Source organism: Coffea arabica, chromosome 7e (genome assembly GCF_036785885.1).
Source record: "Coffea arabica cultivar ET-39 chromosome 7e, Coffea Arabica ET-39 HiFi, whole genome shotgun sequence".
NCBI lineage: Eukaryota > Viridiplantae > Streptophyta > Magnoliopsida > Gentianales > Rubiaceae > Coffea > Coffea arabica.
Window position 1 is genome coordinate 4587467 of NC_092323.1, and position 25764 is coordinate 4613230.

Below are 25764 nucleotides of genomic sequence, written 5' to 3' on the forward strand. Positions count from 1 at the left end.
ACGGAAAAGAAGTCAAGGCCTGAAGGGTCATCTGCATCTTCTTTGCTAGGAAACTTGGAAGAAATTGCCAATCTATCTTTGTAGGGAGTATAAAATTTCGCACTGGCCTAGCCCAGAAAAACACAAAAACACAAACACAAACTAGGGAGAGAGATTTGGAAGTAGATAGCATTTCCAAGATGGTGGAGATGGAAGAAGTAAAATCACCAAAATCATCAACCACAGACCAATTACCATTCAGCAGCCCCACCAGGTGGGGATGCGAGGAATATATTCTGTTCATTTCTTACGTCATAGGCATGTCGGTAAGGTATCTGCCGGCGGAGGACATCGACGGTTACCCCATTCCGACCATCATCTTCAAAGGTCAACCGAAGACTTACCAGACTTTTTTGTTGGGAATCGTGGGAGCCTTCAGTTTCTCAATTGCTACCATCTACATACGCCAGCCCACTCCAAAGCTAGCTGCCTATGTCAGACGATTTGCTATTTTCTCCATGGCCTCTTCGCTATCGCTTGCATTGTGGGCTGCCGGTCCGGCCCATTGGATACTACCCCTTTATAATTGACAACTTCCTCCGTACCATCATCAGCAGCACTTTTTCTTTTTTTTTTTTACCCTTTTTCTGGTTTTCTTTTGTTGCTTTGAAGTCTGCAGAGATAACGAAAATATGTGTTTGGATGGGAGTTTATTTGAAATAATTATTATAGTATATTTTGTAATGTGATATATGTGAGATAAAAAATAATTAAAAAAATAAAGAGATGTATTGAAATTTGTATTGTAAATTATTTTTTCTCAAAATCATCTCAATCCAAACACTTATAACTAGCCAAACACACACCTTGTATTTAGAGAAATCGTGCAATCGGCTTTCAAATTATTACTTTTGTATGTTTTCCACCCTTCATTTATTTTATATAATAATTAAGCCTCTAAGTAATAATTTGGCCCTTCTTGCACCCCAAAAAAAAAAAAAAAAAAAAAAAACCGTTTGACCTCACTACACCGCAGGCCTTACACTAGCTTTACTATTCCTAGAATTGAAAAAATATATATATATATATAAAGGACAAGAAATCCAGTCAAGAGCTTCCTGCGGCTACCGATGCCTAATGAACTGAGAAACCATAATTTGTTCTGTATGGATACAAATGAGCTATATATATATATGGTCGTTTACTTAGTAGCATTTTAGTTATTTGTTGATAGACATGACTATATGAAAAACTCGAAGTACATGAACAAGTACTGCCAATTAGGGGTGGCAATCGGGTCCAAATTGGATTGGCGGGTTGGGTTGAGATCCGGATATAACAGAAAATCCGTTGACCTGAACCAAACCCGTCAACCCGAAACGGGTCAGGATACCAGACTTGAATCCGAAATTTTCGGGTTGGCAGGTCAATCCGAAATGACCCGAAACTGAATTTTAATTTATTAATTTACTACTGTAATTTCTAATAAAACCAATTTCGAACAAGACTAATTACATAATCAAGTAATAAAATTTTAAATAAATAATCCCAAACCAAATCTAAAATAAATTAAAACAATATAAAAGTAAAAAATAATATAATACGTTATTTATTCAAATATAATAATTTCAACTTCACACAAGTTAAATAAATTCATTTAGGATTAAGTGATTAATGCCTTTGGAAAAAAAGAATAACTTAGTTTAGTTAGATAAAATAATTTTTATATTTATTAATTTATTTTTAATTCTTAAACGGGTTATCGGGTCATCCCATGGGTTGACCCGAATTCGACCCGTTTTCTTTTCGGGTTCAACCTGAACCCACGAAATCTCAACCCAAATCCATTTAATTTCGTGTTAGATTCGTGTCGTATTTTCAGGTCATGTCAGAAATTGCCATCCCTATTGCCAATGGACTAAAAAAAAGGTTACCAGTACTATATTTAGGCTTCGTTTGACAAATGAGTTTTGTGAGTGTTTATTTAAAATTTTACTGTATCTTACTATAGAAACTAGTGTGAATACCCGTGCTACGCACGGTGCTGGCATTATTGAAAAAATGAAAATAAAAGGGTGAATTAAAAAAGGTTAAAAATTGTACCAACACAATTAAAATGTAATATCTGTCAAACAATAGTTTGAAATATGATAGAATGTGTATATCATTCAAAAACTGCATTTTTTCGGAAGATAGATCCTGAAAAAATAATAAAAAATTTTTGTTGTAAAAATTGTAGAAAATTTTTTTGAAGTGTATAATTTTTGAATATTTTAAAATGTATAGTTTAAAAATTTTAAATTTTTTTTTAAAATTACTGTAATTAAAATTATTAAAAAATTTGCAACAGTCAAACTTGCTTGGCAAACCGGCCCTAGTCATCTATCTTCTTGTTGTTTGTTTCAAATCCCATCGGGCCCAAGCTACACTACGCTTTCTCAACGCCAATAAAATAAAATAAAATAAGATGCTAGTAGCAAAAATACTTGGATAGGTTTCCTTGGTTACTGTACAACAACCAGACAACCGAACGTGTCACAGATTCACAGGAGAGAAAAATCGTACGGAAATATCCCATTCGTAAATCCATCCCCAGGAGATAACTCACTCCCTTCAATCTTTGCATATTACTCAGGGGAGTAGATTCGTTTTTCTTTTATTTTTTTTTTTCTATTTTGGGCTCTTTTGGGTTCACCAAGAACGGCTGCCCGTATCGTTCTTAGCCCGTATCGTTCTTAGCCGATGGCGGAAGTCACCGACCTACGCCTCTCCGACCAACAAAATCTATCCGCCCCTGCCACCATTATCGGCGACAGCGCCGTCGCCTTTGCGGAGGACGAGGATGAGGAGCCACAACCCGATGTTTACGCCTTAAATTTCCATTCCCTCTCTCCTCCTAATCCTTCCTTCTTGATTGATGACAACCTCAATTTCACCGCCATTTCAGAATCCGAATCCGGCTCTCAGCATTCTGAATCTGTTCACTCCGACCAGAATTTCCTCTACTACAGCCCAGAAGACGACGACGACGACGATCAAATGAATTTCGTTACGGATTTATTCGCGACCCGCCATGGTATCCCCGACCATGGACTGTGTAATTCTGAATCCGGGTGTACTTGTCTGGACGAAGAACCCGAATTAGTTTTAGGTGCACAGGCCGAATGCAATGGGGTTGCTGCTCTTCCGTCAATGGTCGGCGGTCTTCGAATTGTGAACATGGAATCGGAGTCCGACTCGGAAGCTGCGGAGATCCATTCTAGGGTTGATAGAGCAAATGATCATGATGGGTTAAATCCAAATTATGATGACTTGGACGAGTTTTGGGATTGCCCGCAATTTGATAGTCAACGGGCGAGGGCTTTTTTTAACGAAGAATTCGAATGGGAGGAAGTGAATGTTAGGGAAAATCTGAGTTCTTTGATTGATCGAATAGAGGAAATTTCAGTTTCCTCTGACACTGAAAATTCGACTTTTGATACTGGTGGTGGAGAACATGACGAAGAAAATGCAAGAAACGTGGAATGGCAGGTCCTATTAGCAGTTAATAATCTGGAAATAGCAGTTGGTTTTGATGAATATATCGTCCTGTTTGGGGAACATGTTGATGCAGAGAGTACTGTTAAGGGTGGTCCGCCAGCTGCCAAATCCGTGGTTGAAAATTTGCCTTCAGTAGTTTTGACGACGGAGGATTTAATGGCAAATGATGTGGTTTGTGCAGTTTGCAAAGATGAGATTTCTCTGGGGGTGGAGGTGACTAGGCTACCCTGTAGTCACCATTATCATCAGGACTGCATTATGCCCTGGCTAAGCATTCGTAATACATGTCCTCTTTGTCGCTTTGAGTTACCTACAGATGATGTGGATTATGAGAGAAGAAAGAATAGAAATGGCGCTGGCACTAGCCTGATTGGTGATTTGCAATTTAGTAATTATCAACTTTTACCCTGAGAGTGTCCGTAGATTGTCAATTGTGGAGGATATCTTTAGGCAGATGATATTTTAGGTATTGGTGAAGATACCGAAGTTTTCTTCTTGTGCATTTTCGAATGTTGTAATGGTAAAGTCACAAGCTTTACAGTTAGTGGAGTGTTACATTGGGAAATTTTGTGCTTTTTGCCATTGAATAAATCATGTCTTGTTGCGATGTAAGTATGATAGAGAGTTACATGTAGTGTAAAACCACTGTTAATATGAGTGAACCGTTTTAACTTTATGGACCATGGTTACGTTCTTTCTTCTTGCTTTGGCATTTGATTTCTCCGCTAGTGAACCTGCATGAGCTTCTGCACTTGGTGTTTTGCTGGTCCGGATATGGATTGTGTTTTTAACGAATTGGATTTATTTTCGACGTGTTTGTTGCCTCTTTGTTCTTATAATGATTGCTAGGCTGTAAAAGTAGAGTTTTGGGGTTATCATCAGTTCATTTCTCCTCCCAGGCTCAATTTGAGAGGTAAAGTTTGTTGGCAGCTAGATCTTTTGCATGAGCGGTCAAGCTTTTAGCCTTTTGCACGAATTGATCGGGAGTTCTGTAATCTACTCAGATACATTTTTTTGTAAATTTGAACTGAAGATTATGAAGGTAAAGTAGTGCTGGTGCTTAAGTTCCTTTAAGTAATAGTTCAATACAGTTTAAATACATGATTTGCTATAACTGCATGTGGCGCTGGCTCTTAAGCATTTCAACATACTTGAAGAACTGAGGGTCAACATATGGCCACCCATTACAGGTGGGAAATTTGATCTATCTTTTGGTACTTGATGAATTGACCAAGGTTATGGACATTATGTGTAATCTTAAGCTGAAGCTCTTTATCCCGCCAACTGCATTCGAGTCTTTTTGACATTTTATTCAGTTCTCATGCTGTTTAGCGAGCAGGATACTTTGAAATCTGCTAAGCTAGTTACTGAAAGTTGGCCATCTACCGCAGCCCTTTGCATGCAGATGGATGAACCACCTTTTAGTAGCCTATTCATTTGCATCTTTGTTGACAAGCTCTGATCTGAATCCTTATAACATTAATGTCTTCGTGTCTCTATTTGGCATCTGAAATGTACCAAAAACTCTTACGCTGTTTACAATCTCTTGTGGTTTGTGGTAAATGGCTGCTTTGTGGATGCTTCTGATTCTAGTTGTATATTTAATTTAAATCTGCTCCAAGGCTTGGGACAATTTTTATGATAAAAATGAAGATACAGATTTCTTCCCACACACTTTAGAATGAATGTGGAATTAAACGATGGTGCAAGGAAAATGTTATTGTGGCCATCCTGGAACTTTTTAACTGTCTTTTTTTGTTTTTGTTGGCTCCGTTTTACAAAATCAAGCTAGCTTTATCCTGGTTATAAAAGATTCTTTGGGAGTTGGACGACAGATACCAGGCATTGTAGCCAAAACGGGGGGAAGGAAAAAGACACAGGTTGCCTGAGAAAAATGGAATCCCATGCAAATGAAAACGATGGGATGGCTCCGGATCCTCTGTCTACTTTGTCCGTCTAAATCAGTACGACGTAGTATTTGTCAAAAAATATCTCGTGCAGCTCCTTGAAGACAAAACTTTATCACCCTCATCATTCATCGAGCAAAATCCAGTCCTGCTTTTTTCATTCAACAATACAGCTACAAGATTTAATAAAATTGTGTCTTCCAACCATCCAACTACAAGATCTAGTAAGATTGTATGATTAATCCTGATTATTAGAAGAACTCCTACGAGACGACACTGCTGAATCACCTGAGATGACACCGCTGGGATTTTGATTGGTCTCTTATATATCCACATTTTGTGGTGCTCGACTTCTTTGTTTATGGGAGATACAGATTAGTCCGGAGGATGATTCCCTCTGAACCGCCATGAATTGCAGTCGGTCGAACGTCAAAGCCACTTCATTAAACTGGTAGGATCACTTGGGCTCCTTTTGGGTAAACTCTGCCATTAAGGAGGATGTATGGTACTCACAATAGTAGCAGCATATCAAGAAAGCGCTGATGAAAAAATAGAGGAGGGGGGGGGGGGGGGGGTAATTAAACGCCCTTATTTTTTTTTACTGAAACGGTAGTTTTTATTGATTGAAAACTTGAAAACTAAACTGTACAATTCTTGAGCAAAGGCTCATCTTGAGCTTTACAAACGTGTACTGAGACATGGAGGAAACCAACATTCCTCATCTTGTGTTAAACTAACAGCATGATTGCTAATCATTCTGCTTCTCTACTTCTTTTAAACGCCATTACAAGTAGTCATTTTTGAGAAGATTGGATTTTCAAGGTCCGGCTGTTTGGCCTTCTGGTGCCCAAAGAGCCAATCAAACAGAGCACTCAAAATTGTCTAGAAGCCAGCTTGTGGCTCTGGCTATTGCTAGTGGCTTTGATTCAAAAAACAAAAAAAAACTAGCACAAACAGGATGTGTATCAGAAGAGTGAAGACTAGGGAGGAGAGGGTATTAATGGCTTCAATGATTGTGGGATTGAATCATTTAAAGCTAATTGAAATCAAAAGCTAAAGCTGAATGAGAATTGGGCTATCCGCAATTCTCAAGGGAGGAGGGAGCGAAATCTCAAAATCTCATCTTGATTGTATAGGAGAAATAAGTGAAAATATTATTGAAAATTCAGGCATGAAATTGCTTAACCTCCAGGCTTGTTATGGTTGATTAGAACTCGAGTAGCATTAAGATTGACTTTCTTAGCAACTGTAATGCACCCGTGGACGAAAGTAAAAGTAAACTAACGGGGAAACACATGGAGTTTTGCCCATGAAGTTGCCTTGATGGTAGGAAACCGTTTTTGATAACAAGGATTGATCAAAGCATGATTCAGAAGTTAACTTTTCTGGTCTCACTCACTCAAGGTTTTGGCTCGGGGGTGGGGGGTTTTTTGGATTTGTCGAAGTCTCACTCAAGATTGGGTCCTGATCAAACCCCAATATACATTCTCATCATTCACAATTCGACGAGGATTATATTCTTATCATGTCACAAAATTAAGCAGGGTAGCAACATGATACCAAGCAATGTCTATACATCAGGGTGCATATCAGCCCTCTAATGTGAGGCTACTGCAATTTAGCTTCAGGTAGACTCTGAAACTGATCCAGAGAGAACGGTGGAATTTCTCTTCCATCACAGTTTCCGAAAGTTCAATAACCACGCAGCTGCTTTGATGATATCCCTTAAATTCTACCCACCGGAGTAACTTACTGAAGGAAAACGCTAGTTTCAGAAAGTTGTCATTCTATATATACTAGATTATGAAGTTTCATAATGGTTGTTTAGTTACCGCAAGCTCATTAGCGTGTCAAGTATTCAACTTTTCTTACTAGTATATTGTTATTTTTGTACGAGAAAGAGAGAGAGAGAGAGATGAATGGCCCAATAATTGAATTGACGTGGAGAAGAAAGAAGTGTTTAACAGTAGTCCATGAAGGCAGCAGCAACAACGACACAACTACAGGATGGCTAAGAAGTCTTGTTTGGTCTAAGATTGTGCGAAAACGAAGTCCATTTCCGAGCACCTTTATCATCCACATTGTTAGTGGATCACAACTTTTACAGCAAGTACGCAAGCATATGGACATTACATGCAAATCAATTCATTTTACTACTAAATTGCAGCACCAAACCAACAGTTGCATTACTTTGTAGATTGCACGAAAGATGGAAATTGTATTTAAAACATACCACAAACAAAGGTGTCATGATAGAACTTGGAAAACAGTCATATATATATATATATATATATTTACACGGAAACAGTCCAAAACAAAAGCAAGAAGGCCGGGATGATGTAGAAAAGATGCTACTGCAGATGATGATTTTATCCTGTCTCGACCAATCTCTCGAGATTACATGATGTCACTCAAAACAGGAAGACACAATGAGGTAATACAAGGACAGATTCAAGATTAGAGAGGCTATATAAACGTCTAAAACACTATAGCAAACTTTACTGTCTTCTTCTCCAGAATATGAAACAATGGCAAAGGCACTTTCCGCCGCCCTCCATAATTGCAGCAAGGAATCTTAGGCTAGGAAAATTTTCAGATGTCAAGTTGGTTGCATCTTTGTTTGATGCTTAATAATGAGGATCAGCAACCAGCCGAACAATGTGGTATGGTAACAATAATAATGTTACTCTCGAGTCTCGAACAAAGATGATTCAGTTTTTTGTAATGCTTGTCATATCCCGATTCTTGAAATTCTATTCATGTCAGATAAAAGTAAGAGCTAAGCAATTTGTAGCTAAAAGGTGCTACTCTCATCTAAATTAGCACAACATATAAGAAAAATGGCGTTTTCAACTTGAAATGCTCTCCAAACTGGACTAACATATGATTTGGCCTGAGGAAGATAATACATCACAGTTCCAACCAGCAAGGACGGTAACCTGATTGGGCTGAACACATGATTGTCGCACGGAACCATGTAAAATGACAACCACGAGAGAAAAAATGCGAAGGTTTGTTGAATGGGGTGCACAAATGGGTCGCATATGGTACAAGTGACAGTACTGCAAATTGGGGAGTCCCATCACCTCACTTCACAGCACCTGAATAAAAGGCTCGTCAGTAACAGTACCAAAACTCTGCGATGTGGGTGTCAAACTGTATGTGGGCGCCTCCTGAGTTCCCACGCCTGGGCCTGGCCAATGGGTGAAGGTGATTGACAGCCAATTGAAAGTATGGTCGGGAAGGGGGGCGGTGCTAAAGCTTTAACGAATCGAGTTATTTACGAGCATGTTTGTATACGACTCGTTTAAATTTTGAAAACATTCGATCATTTAATGAACTAATCGAGTTTGAGCACGATATTAGACTCGTTTAATAATCGAGCAGTGGCTGTTCGCGAACTATTCGAATAGTTCGTAAACACATTTATAATTATAAATATAAATATAAATACGTTTAATATTATTAGATATATATTATATTTTACTGAAAAAGTAATTATGCATAAATTAGAATTATTTATTTTTTTAAAAAAATCAATAAATACAACTAAACTTATTCTAAATAATGTATTATTTATTAAAAAAATAATTAAATAATCTTCAAAATCAAATTTCGAGCTTGAACTCAAATAGTTACAAATAAACGAATCAAATTCAAACAATATTTATAATTCATTAATATTTGAGTCGTACTCGAATCTTGCTCTAGATTGAGGTGCACACGACGTCCACACGCCCTTGCCTTGAATTGGCTCATTGAAAGCTCTAGGTTGCAGCGCACACGACGTCCACACGCCCTTCTTAGCAGGGACCCATGGCATTTTTCTTTTTTTTTGGTCAAAAAAAAATTCCATTTTCAAGGGCAGTTGTCCCTATTTGGTCTATTATTTGCCCTTGAAATTTCGTTGTCTCGCAGATGCTTCTCCTCTCATGATTACGCTTTTGGATTTTCATCCGTGAATTTTGGCATTCTAAAGCCTAAAGGGGGCAATGTATTATGCGAAAAGGAGTAATTGGATACGGTGTATGATTATGTAGAGAGAGAGATAAGATATGCTTACTGAATTGAGGGCCTCGAAGTGGTGGTAATATGTTACTATAATCTTAATTAATAATCATTTCTTTCACATCTCAGCAGGGCGGGTGGCTCGCGCTAGCATTTCTTGTCTCGTCTGCTTCACCTTTTTTATCCCCTTTTATTTAATGGGGAGAAATAAAATTAGAAAAGCCGAAAAGAATTGTAAAGGCCAGAAAACGTCAAACCTACAATTGAAAGTGGACGATATTTGCGTCGCATTCTTTCGGTAACCTCATCCCGGATGCAAAAGTTTGCTAGATAGTTCTTGGATCGTGCAGCAACTGGCTCTTTGTTTTTTTGCTACTACAAGACATGATACCATGACAATAAAGTAGACAAGTGGATCACTCCCAAGCATTTGAGAGGTTCTTGTTGAAAGGCAAAAAAAAAAAACGAAAGAAATCCTCCAAAGGCCCTGTTGCTCGGCTTCTAAAATGAAGCGATTGACGGGATGAAAAAACCGAGGAGCAAAATTCAATAATGTGTCTAGATTATGAGAAAAGGAAAAATGCCATCCCTTATTAAGGTCAGCAGAAAAGGTGAAGATGATAGAAAGAAAGGATCTCAGGCAGATAATAAAATGAAGGCAAGGATAAAGATGAAGGCATTAGAGTTTGAACGATCCAGGTCACTTTTGCTTGCAAGATTGGATTGTTGGAAAACTAACATCAGCAACCTTAAAGCAACACACACATATTCGCATATTAAAACTTGACAGACAGAGCAACTGTTCCAGCAATCATGGACTGTCTTTGGAAAAGAAAAAGAAGAAAGAAAAAAGAACCTAGAAAGGAAATACTACTGAAAAGTTGGAACACGGAAAAAACAATTTAAAGACAGCGATGAAGTATGGGTCAATATCTGTCTCATGATTTTTTTGACCGTTCAGCCCACTCAACTTGGCCAACATACATGAAGTAGGGAGAGAGCATTTGCCTCCATAGGCTTTTGGCTCTGGATGCATACAAAGTTCCTTTTATTAGTGGAAGACTACATTTCAAAGTACATTCATATCTTTCCCCTTATCATCCTCCCACCAACATTAATTATAACGCGAATTTATATATAGCATAGAACTTTATAACTTGTGTGGCCAACATTCAGTGTCAACTTATCTAAATCAACAAAAACCCAAGGAACAGATTTTATATATATACATATATAAAAAGAAACAACAAGAAGAAGAAGAGCGAGTTTTGAGTCCCAAATATGATATGGTGCAATGCAGGATATTGTTTCTTATGTTTTTATTTTCTGTTTGGTAAAGCTATGGGATCAACCACCATAATACCCCTATAATCTTTAAAGCTTTCTTCCCCACTGCAAAAGCTTAGAAGATTTGGATTCCCCAGTTAGTACATGTCCAAAAACTTTTTGACTGGCACACCTCAGGACTTGATAAACTTTTACTCTTTACTTTCTGAATTCCCCTGTAACATATTTCAGCAGACAAAACCAGCAATGCATGACATTCTTAGTTATGCTTTTATTTTCTTTTTGGGAAAGCTATGGGATCATCAACCATAACACCCGTATAATCTTTAAAGCTTTCTTTCCTACTGCAAAAGCTTAGAAGATTTGGATTCCCCAGTTAGTACATGTCCAAAAACTTTTTTGACTGGCAAACCTCAGGACTTGAAAAACTTTTACTATTTACCTTCTCCTGTAACATATTTCAGGAGACAAAGCCATTCTAGTTTAGCCTTCCACTGCATTCCAGTTATGAAGTACCAGTTATGTGAGAAATCGCCAATCCACTAAGTTAGTTTCCTCAGACAAAACTGTAATAGTTCTTACTTGAGTTTTGTTCTTTTAATTCCATTGCAACTTACGCATATCTATATTATTTGACAAGACAGCGTACTGGACAATTCAACTTTGATCAAGCCTTTACAAGTAATTAAACTAAAATGCCAGGGAATTTTGTGGAGAAACAAGCAACTGCCTGTATGAATTTTTTTTTCCCCACATTAGATCAGATTAAAAGAATCCTTCCATCAGAGTGCCATTATAACTATGGTCTGTGATTTGAGATAATCAAATATAACTTTCAAATAAAAGAAACAAATTGTATTATTTTTTCCAAAATGGATCACATGAAAGTGGTTGTTGAGTCATTAATTTTTTATTTGTTCCACTTATAGAAAGGACTTGTCCCACTTATAGAAAGGACTTTCCTTCCCTTACCTCTTTCCTCCTGTGGCCTCGTTCTCCTATTTCTTGACGTCACTGCACCTTGTTGGGCAAGAACCACTGCAGAGTAATAAACATGTCAAGTTAGCTTGCTTTGCAACAACTAGCAATTTTAAATTGACTTCTTCATCCGTATTATTCAATTGCTTTTTTCTCTTCCAAAAACTTTCTACCTTTTGAATAATGATACTCTCCATGATATTCTGTGTGCACGCATGTGTATGTGATGTGAGCATTGTTTGATGTCACCAATTATCCACAACACTTAAATTTCCAATATCTTTTGGTCCTGCATACATCAGATCAGATACAATTCGTAAGTCCCAAATGACCATATTGGACAGAAGTAAAGGTTAGATGTATATATATCCGTAAGTTTTTGGTATTAATGCAGAAATGTAATACAACACAACTTATGCACGCATTCAGCATCATATTCGAGTAGTCTTGTCTTTAAGAAACTTCACTGTTTAAGAAATGGGACCGCAACACTTTTACCATCCTATAAAACCCCTCTCCTGGATGTTTGCCTTCGCCTTCCAACACCAATATTATATGATCAGGTCCAGAACCTTGTTACATACATAAATCAATTAACTAGCAGAAACCATGCAGTCAGGTGATGCAACAGAGTTGTATTATTTGCTTACTTCAAATCCAACTCAATACCCTTCTCATTTTGGCTTGAACAACAATAACATGCCTTCTTTCAACCTTAGCAGAATTTCAAACCCTTTGTGCCACCTTCAGATCAATCCCCAGATTCAAGACTTCAACCCGCAGATGGCATCTTTCAGCTGTAATTCAACTTCAGATGAAGCAGATGATCAACAACTAAGTATAATAAATGAAAGAAAGCAGAGAAGGATGATTTCCAATAGAGAATCTGCACGAAGATCACGTATGCGCAAGCAAAAGCATCTTGATGAGCTATGGTCCCAGGTTGTTTGGCTCCGTAATGAGAATCATCAGCTGATAGATAAACTGAACCATGCTTCAGAACGTCATGATCGTGTACTTCAAGAGAACACTCAACTCAAAGAAGAAGCTTCAGAACTTCGTCAAATGCTCACTGAGATGCAGCTAAACAGCCCTTATTATAACTTAAGAGATCTAGAAGATGATCCCTGCAATGGCTTGTCCCAAGACTAATTATATAGACCCTTCCTCTTCAAGTATCACTATTTCTTGTATGAAGATGGAGGTCAAGATTTTGATTTTTGCTTTGTCTCTTCTGTTCTTCGGTGCAGTCTATTCAATAAAAATCCAACTTCACTTTGAACTGTACGATGTCTGAAAGTCGTTTTCTGCAAACAGTTTTGAGATGAAGATCATTTTGCCTTAGCTTATAATGCCGTAAATTGATTTTAATAGCTGCTAATAAACCATAATAACTTCAATTTTTCTAGTCACTAATACACGATAATAAACTACTGTATAAGCTCGGTTTCCAAATTTGAGACTGCATGGTTATTCCTTAAAAAAAAAAAAGACTGCATGGTTATTGCATACCTATATATTGACAGTCCAAATGAAAACGATGATGAATCCAGACTCGTCTGTCTGGGACGAAAAATGGCCAAAATCGTGCGGAATTGTTTTGATTATTCTAGTCAAAACAGTGACGTATAATGATGATATGAGTGAACCTGCGGGTAATAGAACATTATCATAACAGCCAAAACAATGAAAAGAAAAAAGATAAATGTCAATGTGAGAACCAAAAGCAGACAGAGACTTATAAAATAAACTTAAGGTTGCAAACGATTACAGAAGACGATACGGAAGTAACACTTGGTGCGGAAATTTATTGGTAGCAGCAATTTTTACAAACGTGCAAGTGTGCGGCAACATTTTCAAGTCTTTCTGTTCTCTCCAGATGCCAGAATATGTAAATTTAGATGGGCCTGGGAAAGGCCATAGTTAAACAGCCGTTCTCCTTTTCCTTAATCAAACAGCACAATTCGTCCAAAAGGCATCAACAGTAGCATCACCGCAACAAAGGCCTAAGAACATTGTGTTGTTACTACTAGTATTACAGAATAAAGAAATGTCATCTCTGGGTGAACATCTTTTTGAACGCTAAATCCGTGTAAAGTCTAACAAATCCACAAATAAAAAGCTGACCTAGTCACATTAGTCATTTAAAATATCATCACATGGAAGACAAACTCATTCTTCTGTCGTACAATTGAAATCTCAGGATACAAGAAAGGCAGAAACCCTCAACTCCTACTCTCTACTAAACTACTTTCTCTAACTATTACGTGAAGAAGGGGTCCGTTCTATCCCATCCCTCTTCTCCTTCCCTCTCAAAAAAATTATTAGATTTTGTTAAAAGAAATAAGAAAAAGTGATCTTTAAACTGAAAATTTTGTACCCTAAATCAAACAGCTCTGGTATGAAGGCAATGAAGTACAGAAATCAAAATGTGGGGCTACTCCAGAATAGAAAATTTAGTATTGGAAAATGTGGATGATGAAAATCTCAGAGATGCCAAGGTCTCCAAGCCGTCAATTTGTCAAAATATGCTGCATCTGACGCACAAATGATTCTCACCTCAATGCAAATATGCAAGAAATTGAAAAGAAAAAATACAACAACGACAAAGAAAGCACCAAAGGTCAAAGGTCAAAGTATCACTACTATCTGCAGGGGGTATTTACCTTGGTCATGAAAATCATGAGGTTGAGGATTCCTTTTCCGGAAGTTTTTTTGCTGCTGAGGCAACCGAGTGATTGGCATTTGGCAGTGCAGAATTGTTTAATTGAGAAAGTACTGGAAAAATTCGAGGGAGAGGGCCAGGGACTCGGGGTTTAACTCTTTTCCTGATTTGGAAGCAGAGGTTTCCCGGGTTTGCGTTGGGTTTGATGAAAACCAACCATGTTTTGACATTCGTCAAATGCATGTTTTGAAATACTTTGAGAAATGTGTGTGTGAATTGAATATTATTTGAAATAATTACTATAAAATATTTAGTGATATGAAGTGACGTATGTAAGATAAAAAAATAATTTAAATATAAAAAGATAAATTAAAAATTATATTTATAATACAAGTGAAATAGTACATGAAATAATTCAGCAATCTAAACACTATTTGTAATCCCATCTTTATTAATCAACAAATGATAGGATAACAAATAATGAAGTGCAAATAACATTTTTTTAATACTTTTTAGATTAAATATAAAAAAAATCTTCCGTGATTTCATTGAAATCAACGAGTTGCCCTATGATTTTGAAATATCTACATTCCATCCTTGTGATTATGGAACAACTTTAACCCATTTGTTGTTACTCATTTTTTTCCCTTTCCTTTTCTTTTTGAATTAATATTTCCTACACTGTCAGTATTGGATGAATGATAACTATGAAAAATTTGAATTTGAACTCCAAACTTTTGCATATGTGTCATGGATTTAATGGTGAAAGTATATACATTGTCAGTGTGTATAATATTTATTCTTTCTTTTATCCTATTTTTTTTCCTTTTCTATTATTCTCATTTCTTCTTTCTCTGTCACCACACAATCACTATAGCTACACCATCGTGACAAACCACCTCCCTATTCTTCTCGCCACCTCTATTTGCCACCATCTGCCATTCCTTCCTATTTTCTTCCCACTTTCCCGTCTTTCCCCTTCCCTCTACCTCTTTTCTCGCCCTTCTCCCTTTATCCCTCTTTTTCCCAATAATCAAATCTGGTCATCAGGAGAAGAGGGATAGAGCAAGAGCGATGAGAATGTGGGGAAAGGAGAGAGGAAAAGAGGAAAAGCGGAGGAAGGAGGAAGAAGTAGAAGAGATGAGAGAGTATAAGTGGGTGGTGACAAATAGGGGTGGTAAGTGGCCGCTGGTGGCACGTCTACGTAAATGCACCATCCTTTTCCTTTGGCAAATTTACATGGAATTGATACCATTAAGGTCAATAGAATTAAGAAAATTGAGGTTTCCTATCCCTCAAGAGATGCTACCTTAAAGGCCTAAGTAGGAGAGATTCAAGGAGACAACTTTATGATGGCGAGAAAACGTGTCACTCCAATCCATTTGTAGTCCAATTTTTCTCAATAAATTGAAAGAATCAAATAGTTGGGATTTTAAGGCAAATAATGTTGATTGATCTATTCTAAAGCAACATTTGATTAGAGCTATCAAAACAGTAGGAAGAATTAGCAGTAGTACAAGATGAAAAAGGATGGTAATTATATCCCTGCGAAAAATGGAGAAATTGCAAAGGAAATTAGCAAAATAGAATTTGAGGGAGAAGGTTGGGTTGGATAGTAACGAAAGGGTTTTAAACAACTGGGAAAAAAAAAGATTACCAAGGAAATTAGCAAATACAAGGTTTGTGAGACTGAAGATAAAACAAGTAGGCCAGATGCCTCAATACCATTTGTAGTTTTGGATCCACTTTGTTTAATCTAGTTAGTGTTCCACTTTAGCAATAAGAAGCAATTTGTTTTTTCTTTTTTTTATGGTTTTTTGCATATTACCTGACAAAACCGGTATTCATTTCCCATCGATCTATATTTATATGTATTGCAGAGAGGGTTTTTAGCAGATACCCTCTCAATGGCTTCCAATGTTCTCATTCTTTTTTCCTAGAATTTTGTGAATATTTTAATACATAAAATATAATTAAAAACTTTAAAATAGTGGGTTATAACTAATCCTATCACTAGTCAAATTTAAAATTTAAAACTTTCCCACTATCTTCTTCATAAAACGTTTATGATTTGTTATTTATACTTTAAGTCCTTTTTACTCCTTAATTACATAAAATACATCTGTCAAGCCAAATTTCTTAGGGATAATTGATTAGTCTCATTTTAAAATTATTCACCCTATTATATCCTCATCACTTTAGCCCCTTTTTATTCCTTCATTAAGAAGGATTGATTTATCTAGTCAAATCCTTGAGATAATGTGATTAGTCCTATTTTTTAGTTATTCATCCAATTATTTCTTTATCGCTTTCGTTCTGGGTACAATAATCATTTGTCAAAATATTCTAATGATATACTCGATTACTCTTATTTTTTAATAATTTATGTTTCCATTACTAAATCAATTTTCTTGTGGTCTTAAACTTTTTTTTTTTTGTATTTAGCAAGCTGAGGGCACTTACTAGGTTTGTTTTTTATAATTTTTATATTTTTATGTTGGCTTTTATTCAGTAAGTTTGTTTTTTAAAGTTTTAAAATTTGAATGTTGAAATTATAGTCTAACATTAAATTGGAGTATGTAAATAACAATTATGACATTTTATTTGCACTTAGAATAATCTCAATATTAATATCATGCAAGCATCTAGATGACTTTTCATTTAGCACATGTACACCAAAAAGTGCATGTAAAGAAAAATTTATGTATGAATTTTAAATTAATAAAGGTGTATTTAGAAGGTTGCTTTTGGTGGTATTTTAGCAAAATTTTGATGAAAAGGTTGTATTTCACCAAATTTACATCCAAAAGTTTACTTTTTTCGATGATTGCAATTCTAGCTTTTTTATTTGATTAAAAACACTTAAAAATGAGGCAGCAACTTGGAAAAATAATTCTAACTTTTTATATGTCCAAAAACATTTAAAAAGTAAGATAATGAATCATAAATAGTGAAAGCATTAAAAAGATAGAACTGTAGGGTTAGGGAAGGTAAAGATTAGGGAACAGTTATCAAATTTGATGATTCATGTGAGTATGAGCAAGTTATAATTAGGTTAATCTATATATTCCTACTTAGTTAATGGCTCAAAATAGACGAGTCATCAATGAATATAGTTTTATATGGGTTTGGATTATCCAATCACCCATTCACAGCCCATTACTAAATGTTATTTACTTTTTCATCCATATTTTGTTTAGCAACAAAATAGTAAATCATATCAACATATCAAGTTAATAAATCAATTTTTACCTAAAGAAAGAGAAAAAAACATAACAAATTGCTTAAAGGAGCCTAAAATGATCATCATAGTGAGTTTCAAATGTTGTCACTATATGACAATCTAAAAATAATTTAGATATTAATGCAAACAATCAATTAACATTCACGAAATTTATTAAACTTTTATGAAAGAAATGAAGGAAGTAAGATAAATTTCAAAAAATAAAATAATAGAAATTAAAGAAGAGGAAAAATGATGAATACATCTTTGCAAAAATTAGAATATAATTATTAGAGTAATTTAGATTTACTCACTAATGATTGAGTTTGAATCTATGTCTAATTTAGTTAAATCAAAATAAGTGATCCAAAATCTGTCAATTTCATACCCACTAATTAATGGGTTAATTTGGTCACCCATTTGAATCCAATTATATTACACATGCAAACTCATTTGTTAATAGGCGAGCCAAATAAATAGGATACCATTTACATTTATAAATAGATGAAAATAATAATAGAATAGGAGACAAGTGAGCTGTAAAATTAGATACGAGAAAGGATAATTGGGTGGCAGTGAGATAGAGCAAAGAGAAAATAGGATTTGATAAAACGAGAAAATGGTTGTAGGGATACAAAAAAATTGAGTAGGATTTGAAGGAATGAAGAAAGGTTGTAAGGATGCGAGAAAGTTAAATTCAGAAAGTGAAAATGAGAATAGTGAATAGTAGGAGGAATATCAAGGAGATAGGAGGTTGAGATGTAGAAAAAGTGGTATGAAGGGGGAGAATATGAGAGAAGGGGATAATATTGTTGTGTTTGGCCATATTTCTCCTCATTCTCGTATAAACTCGTGCATAGCACAAGTCAAAATACTAGTTATGAAGTATGGTTGAATTGTGTTCATAACTTGGTTTCAAGTAACGGAGCATCATCTACTCATTTTCCATGTGTGATTTTCTCCAATCATTTTCTTTCTTTCTTTTTTTGGTTGTTGTATTGTAGAAATAAGAGCTAAAACAGTATATTCACATATAATTATTGATTAGGTCTTTCCCAAATAACTCCCAATGAGTCAACAAAAATGAGGGATCCTAATCTAATTGATGACTAATTACATCACATCACATCACAAAAAGTGATACAATAATTATTTCAAATAATACTTTTGTTTGAATAGAGTATTATTTGAAAAAAATGAATTGGCAAAGTGTTTATGATGTACGTGAAATATTCTCTAATTATTTTTTGTTGGCATTGGATAATAGACTTTTGCACAATTATGGGAAAAAGATTACTCTTGCGATTCAAAAAAAAAAAAGTTGCACTAGATAGGATTGACCTACTTTTTTGAAAGGCCAAAAACGAAAAATCTTTAACTGTTATGTATGGATTGATTGAGTGATGCAGAAAAACTTGGGGGTTGATATTTGGATTAGTCTCGGTCTCCCGGTATCAGGGTATTATTTGTGTAGTAATATGTTGGGAATTTAGTCAGTTGCCTAAGAAAATGGTAAAATGTGGAACCGACAAACCGGGTTCTAGCGTTCCAACTTCCAACCAAAACCAGCGAGTGAAACTCAGGTCCGACTTCGAATTTAGAAACAAACACAACAAGGGAAGGGTTAACGACTGAAAGAGTAGAAGAAGTATCAGGTAAAAAGAAAAGGAAAGGAACCTCTCTCCCTCCCTCTCTCTAGCTCCTCAGATAGATCCCATTTTCTGCTTTCACTCCGACGCATACATAGAGGACACTCTCATACACAGTTCTCACTCTGCATTCACTCCTAAACCCCCCAGGCCCCAACCCTTTCTGCATCTTCAATTCACCTGATTTGTCGGCATTGTTATTTCTACACTATTAGGTGGCTTGGATTCGAATAATGGCGGTGGCGGTCCGGGGCGGCCGAGGCAGCAGCATCGGCGGAGGATCTGGTGCCGGATCCACCTTTCGTAACTTCTTCTCTTATAGAGTCTTCGTCTCCGCCATGTTTACCCTCCTCTTCCTCGCCACTCTCTCCGTCCTCTTCTCCTCTCACCCCTCCCATCACGACGACGACGACTCCGTAAGTCCCGATTTCTTCCCAATTATTTACTTCTTGTTTTTAGGGTTTTATTGACAACAGCAAGTTATTGGTAGTAAGTAGTAGTAATTTTTTGAACCACCCCCCCCTTTTCCCCCCTTCCTACTATATTATGTCAGGTGATTTTGACGAGCGGGAACGCCTACGTGCAAAGAACATTTCTAGCGTTAAATTCCGACCCATTAAAGACTAGGGTAGATATGATATACAGGCAAGCTAATGATCACATTGCCCTTGTAAATGCCTATGCTGCTTATGCTAGGAATCTCAAGCTGGAGATCTCTAAACAGCTTAAGATGTTTGATGATTTAGCTAATAATTTTGCCGAGCTTCAACTGAAGCCCAATTATAGGAATGCTTTGTTTGAATCGGATGGACCCATAGACGAGGATGTCTTGAGACAGTTTGAGAAAGAGGTTAAGGATAAGATTAAGGTTGCTAGGTCCATGATTGGCGAGTCAAAAGAGTCGTATGATAATCAATTGAAGATTCAGAAGTTGAAGGATACCATTTTTGCTGTCAATGAGCTGCTTGTCAAGGCTAAGAAGAATGGTGCTTTTACTAGCTTGATCGCTGCTAAGTCGACTCCCAAGAGCTTGCATTGTGTTGCCATGCGGCTCATGGAAGAGAGAATTGCGCACCCAGATAATTATGTGGATGAGGACCCAAAGCCCGAGTTTGAGGACCCGACCTTGTATCATTACACAATATTCTCGGATAATGTGATTGCCGTATCCGTGGTGGTTAATTCGGCTGTGAAGAATGCAAAGGAACCATGGAAACATGTCTTCCATGTGGTTACAGATAAGATGAATGTGGCTGCGATGAAGGTTTGGTTTAAGATGAGGCCGGTTGAAGGAGGTGCGCACGTGGAGATCAAGTCTGTAGAGGATTTTCCATTCTTGAACTCATCATATGTCCCGGTGCTAAGGCAACTTGAATCAGCAAATCTGCAGAAGTTTTACTTTGAGAACAGTGCAGAAAATGCAACAAAAGATGTGAACAACATGAAATTTAGGAACCCTAAGTACTTGTCGATGTTGAATCACCTTCGATTTTACTTGCCAGAGATGTATCCCAAACTGCACCGGATTTTGTTTTTGGATGACGATGTCGTAGTACAGAAGGATTTGACTGCGTTGTGGAGAATTGATATGGATGGCAAGGTAAATGGGGCAGTTGAGACCTGCTTCGGTTCATTCCACCGCTTTGCACAATATATGAACTTCTCCCATCCTCTGATCAGGGAGAAATTCAATCCCAAGGCCTGTGCCTGGGCATTTGGGATGAATATCTTTGATCTTGATGCTTGGAGGCGTGAAAAGTGCACTGAGCAATACCATTATTGGCAGAACTTGGTTAGTAAAATTTGCTCTTTGTACTTATGTTTTGTAATTCTGTTTGATTACATCCAGCTTTTCAAAATAAGTGAGTGATTTGTGCTTTGAGATTCTGTTGTCTCACCTGTCCTGTTTAAATTTTTAGGTCTAAATTGTATTATCAAATTTTTTCCTCTCTTATCTTAAACAGAATGAGGATCGGACTCTCTGGATGTTGGGAACTCTTCCGCCTGGGCTGATGACCTTTTACTCAACGACCAAATCTTTGGATAAATCTTGGCATGTGCTTGGTCTTGGGTTCAACCCGAGTATTAGCATGGATGAGATTAACAATGCTGCTGTCATCCATTTCAATGGGAACATGAAACCTTGGCTGGACATTGCCATGAACCAATACAAGCATCTTTGGACTAAATATGTTGATTCTGACATGATATTTGTGCAAATGTGCAATTTTGGCATGTAGAAATGCAGGATTACTGTCAATGAGGCATCTCCAAGCTCTAATTATAGGATTACTGTCAATGAGGCATCTCCAATCTCAAATTATAGTTACTGTTCATAGGGCTAGCGTTTTTCCTATTTGTTGTAATTCTAGGAGCGAAGCTCCTGGCAAGTGTTTTTTACATCCCTCTAGCTGTTTCTTGTTTTTGCTCCCTCTCTCACCCCTCCCCCCCCTCTTCTCTCCTCTCTAGTTGATGTATTCTCCAATTGAATGCACACGCTTTTCTTGAGTAAAGATTGAGTTGAGTGTTTAATAAGATTGAGTTGAGCAAAGATTGTATTCTCCTAAAAGTAATGCAGTTGGAAACTAGGCTTCATTTGCTGCAGAATGTGGACTAATTTGTGTCGTTTAGCAAACAAGGAGACATGCTCTGCAAGTATAAATAATTGTCATGTTTGTTGAGATGCTCGGTTTATGTAAGATACAGGCATGTACTATACAGAGTGGTTCTGGGATCATTTGTGCTCGTCAAAGATCCATCAGAAATTTCAGGCTTCTCGAATACTTGTCTCGTGGAATATCTGGGGTGAAATTAATTTTGTTTAACGAGTCAATTCTTTATGCAGTTACCAGGCAACTTCCTTCAGGGGAAGAAGATCTCAAGAGCATGGCCGTATGAAGTCTAGTTTCCAGGTTTTCTTTTAAACACGGTTAACACTAGTTGGGAAGGGGGTCGTATTGAGGTAATACTCTGATATGCAGAGTCAAATCAAGCTAGTTAGCCAAATGCTACTGAGCATTTTCATAAGATGAGGGTTTAGTGGTGCGCATCATGATGACGGCAGCCATTCTTTTTAGTTCCTTCACCATGTTATCTTCATGCTTTTAGATGTTGCTGCTATTGTGAATTGTTCTTATTCATGTATGTAACCTTTCTTTCGAGGCATAAGTTAAGGTAGAAATAGTAGGCTTTGAACTTGGTGATAGCTTACTGGTAATAATCTCTCTTCAATTTACTGTAAACAAAATTAGCATGAAGAACAACCTTTTGAAGGCTTGCCGTCAAAATCTTCTTGCAGTGGAATTTGCTCATATAACTCGAGATCTTTAATTCAAGGACTTCCATCATGGAGTTCTTTGGAATAATAGCATCTCCTCATTAGAAGGATTTTTCACTAACGGAGTGCCGTTTGGATAGCAGATTTCTATAAATAATATTTTGTTTGTATGGTAAACATATTTTTCAACCTGTCTTTCAAATAATACTTTTATTATTTGTTTGGGAGACAAAAAAAAAGAGGTAACCAAATTTGACCCGCTTGGCAAGACTGTTGTCGTCTACTCAACTCTAAAAGGGTTCGTACATTTGTTGAGTGTGCTTAGATAGAGTATTTATTTGAGATAATATTTGAAATAATTACTATAACACTGAAATGTGTATTACTATAGAGTATTATTTGAGTTAATAAAAATGATTAGAAATATCAAAAATTGAATTAAAAAGTGTGTTTATAATGCAAGTGAAATATTATTTGGGATAACTTAATTGTTTCTTTCTTTTGGAAATTGGAATCATCAATCACGAAGAGCTGCTCTTTTTTCAATATGATTTAAGCTCAAAAACGGATAAACTATCAACCAATGTTAACACATATAAACTAGTTCTTTATTTTTTACCCTCCTATTTCCATTTGTCAGATTTAGACTCCCGACCCGATAGCAGAAAAGATCCCAGGAGCCTGTCCACGGCCATAGCCATAGGGCAAGTTTTTCAATTAATTATTTGGCATTGTTCCTGTTATTTTCTTGAAATATTTATTGTTGGATTTCGAGCATCAACACAAGGAAAAAGTCGGATGCTGCGGCGCAATGACAACGGGTGGAAGGCAATTGAGACCCGGAATATGCCAAAGAATGTCCGGGGGTTCTTTGAACATTGTGCAACAGTAGCAATGTAGAATTAAAGTGTCCCCATTAATAGCAGTTCCAACACCCCTTTTCATTAAAGTTTTTCCTCCCCAAAATGATTCCCCCCTGAGTTATCGTTTAAAAAACTCTTCGCGTAGCCGAGCCGCCGCGACCCACATGCATGATGCATCCTCTACAAAAGTAAATGCAATACAGACCACCCAATTTACTACTCTACAAAAGTAAATGCAATATAGACCACCCAATTTACTACCCAATTTCAATAAGTCTTTGACTTGATCACTGTCATTCAACCAACTACTCCGCTCTCCCTAAATTAGTTGGCCATCAATAGAGTCTCAACTTGAATGATGTAAATTAATATATTAAATTTCTTGAACAAAATTTCGATAGCAGATGCACAGGCATTCATGTGAACCGGTGATGATTCAGTTCCTTCTGATTTTTTCGTTGATCCCTTTTAAGTTTCCTGTCTCCCTAGTACAGAGTAGGAGTAAGTATAATTAGAATCTATCGTATCCAACAACAAAAAAAAAAAAATCACTATTATTCAAGAAAAGCGAGTGGAAAAACAAGCCAAATGGCAAATGTGTTCATGTTGTCGACATATTTAACATATTCAGAATATTTTTTTGGTACAAAGTTCCATCCGGGAAAACGTTGCGGTTGCCTTTTTCTCCCGCTGACTAACTGAAAGCTAATAATAGTTGTATTTCGTGCAGCGCCGATGCGCTACATTCTTTTTTTATGTATGGCTCTCGTCATCTATAGGCAAAGTGAAATATGGTGGAGATGGCCAGCTCTAGAGTTCTGTGTTTAATGGATAGTCGATCTTTTTCTTCCATTATTCTTCTTGTGCTCTAGTACGGATCTAAATACAGTTCCTATCTAATACTAACGGTCATTTTCCTCCTCACCAGTAAGTAAAGTGGGAGGTTTCGGCAAAACCCTCAAGATTTTCTTGGTTCTTTGCTGAAAGCCCTCCATCTCCATTTCTTTTTTAGAGATGAAATTTTAAGGAATTGACCAAATTAAGGTTGCCAACTAATTAGGTGAAACAACACCGTGAAACAGACAGATGCACTCTTGAACCTTGATCCAGAACACACAGAGAGAGAGAGAGAGAGATGTGACGTTTACTTGGATTTTTGACATCAAACCAACTGGTACGAGGAATGCATCACCGAACTGGATCAGGATGATTGAGAAAACAACAACTCCTCAGAAAAATATTAGCAAGAGGATCATTTTACAGGAGTACAGCAGAAAATTTAACACTTCACTCCCTGGAATTTTTTTTGATTTTATCAAATTATTAACCCAGACATTTCTATTCGAATCGTAAAGAAATCCACACTTTGATACATTCACGCAAAGGAGCCCTAATCAAAACATGGCAAAGCTAATCCCAGACAGCCAACATGATTCATGGAGGAACATGAAATCACGCATATACATTTGTGCACAAGGTGCATAGACCCGTCTACATTCATTCATGCACGATCGATTTCCCTTCCATTCTATCAAGAAGTTTGAGAGGAAAACAAATCGTCCCAGTCAGTAGTAATCCCTCAGTATTATAATCCCTCAGTTTATAATCCCTCAGTAGTAACTGTGACATCCACTCATCCTCAATTTACACATCCGGAAACTCTAAGCAAGAGACAAGAAAAGTACAAAAGAGAGTTGGCTAGGACTTTTATCTATCCCTCTACAGAAAGCTTAGTACTTGCATGGCAGGCAGAAAGAAATCCAGGACTGGCATTAGTCGGACAGTCATAGTTCCAAATTTCTTTCTACTAAGAGATGATCAAACATGATGGTGACCCTGTTCGTCTGGGCAATTATCCGGCGGAGAAGACACTGGGACTGCCAAATGTGAGGGATTTTCATCACCGGCCATGATGACAACAATCTGTGGCGTCATGACAGCGGCAGTGGTGGTTGAGGGCTTCACCGACGACTTCTCCTCATCGCCGCCCGACACGTTGGAGAATCGTTTATGATAGGAACAAGCAAGGATTACTAATGCTACGGTGATGAGAGTTACCATGGCACCCAAGCCAAAAAACAGATATGGCAACGGAGAGTTCCATTGCCAAAAGCTAGTGGTTTTAGCTGGTGCTACCATCTTTCTCTCTCTCGCAAACTCTTCCTCTTTTTAACTGAGTTAATTCTCGACTCAAATGTGATGGTATCCTGATTGTCTAATATATGGCTTAGCCTTAAGACTCAGTGAGTAGAGCCTTAGTTCGCGGTGTCGCCAAGGTGTCGCCACAAATATTATTTATAGGAAGGCCAAGTTTCTCTCCCTAGTGGTGTCGATCATTGCAAGTACTAAAATGCCACTGGCATCAAGGAAAAGATTCTTCTGATGCTT

At 37.0% G+C, this 25764-nt stretch overlaps 3 protein-coding genes across 3 annotated transcripts; all 3 read left to right on the forward strand.

Moving 5' to 3' along the window:
- The first annotated feature begins 2498 nt into the window (after window positions 1-2498).
- On the forward strand, window positions 2499-4195 carry LOC113700958 (uncharacterized). Its single transcript, XM_027221386.2, has one exon. It carries the CDS (start codon window positions 2722-2724, stop codon window positions 3928-3930), a length of 1209 nt encoding a protein of 402 aa, XP_027077187.2. The 5' UTR covers window positions 2499-2721; the 3' UTR covers window positions 3931-4195.
- Window positions 4196-11994: 7799 nt separating this feature from the next.
- Window positions 11995-12986, forward strand: LOC113697959 (basic leucine zipper 43-like). Its single transcript, XM_027217596.2, has one exon. It carries the CDS (start codon window positions 12309-12311, stop codon window positions 12849-12851), a length of 543 nt encoding a protein of 180 aa, XP_027073397.2. The 5' UTR covers window positions 11995-12308; the 3' UTR covers window positions 12852-12986.
- A 6119-nt stretch (window positions 12987-19105) lies between these two features.
- On the forward strand, window positions 19106-21787 carry LOC113701779 (probable galacturonosyltransferase 9). Its single transcript, XM_027222572.2, has 4 exons — window positions 19106-19242; window positions 19452-19652; window positions 19790-21028; window positions 21201-21787. Exons 2-4 carry the CDS (start codon window positions 19470-19472, stop codon window positions 21474-21476), a joined length of 1698 nt encoding a protein of 565 aa, XP_027078373.1. The 5' UTR covers window positions 19106-19242; window positions 19452-19469; the 3' UTR covers window positions 21477-21787.
- The last annotated feature ends 3977 nt before the right edge of the window (window positions 21788-25764 follow it).

Bases quoted from the DNA above. Each gene is read 5' to 3' on its own strand.
- LOC113700958 (XM_027221386.2), top strand. From the start codon at position 2,722: ATGGCGGAAGTCACCGACCTACGCCTCTCCGACCAACAAAATCTATCC.
- LOC113701779 (XM_027222572.2), top strand. From the start codon at position 19,470: ATGGCGGTGGCGGTCCGGGGCGGCCGAGGCAGCAGCATCGGCGGAGGA. The intron at 19,653-19,789 runs GTAAGTCCCGAT...ATATTATGTCAG, and splicing joins ATCACGACGACGACGACTCC to GTGATTTTGACGAGCGGGAA. The intron at 21,029-21,200 runs GTTAGTAAAATT...TATCTTAAACAG, and splicing joins ACCATTATTGGCAGAACTTG to AATGAGGATCGGACTCTCTG.
- LOC113697959 (XM_027217596.2), top strand. From the start codon at position 12,309: ATGCAGTCAGGTGATGCAACAGAGTTGTATTATTTGCTTACTTCAAAT.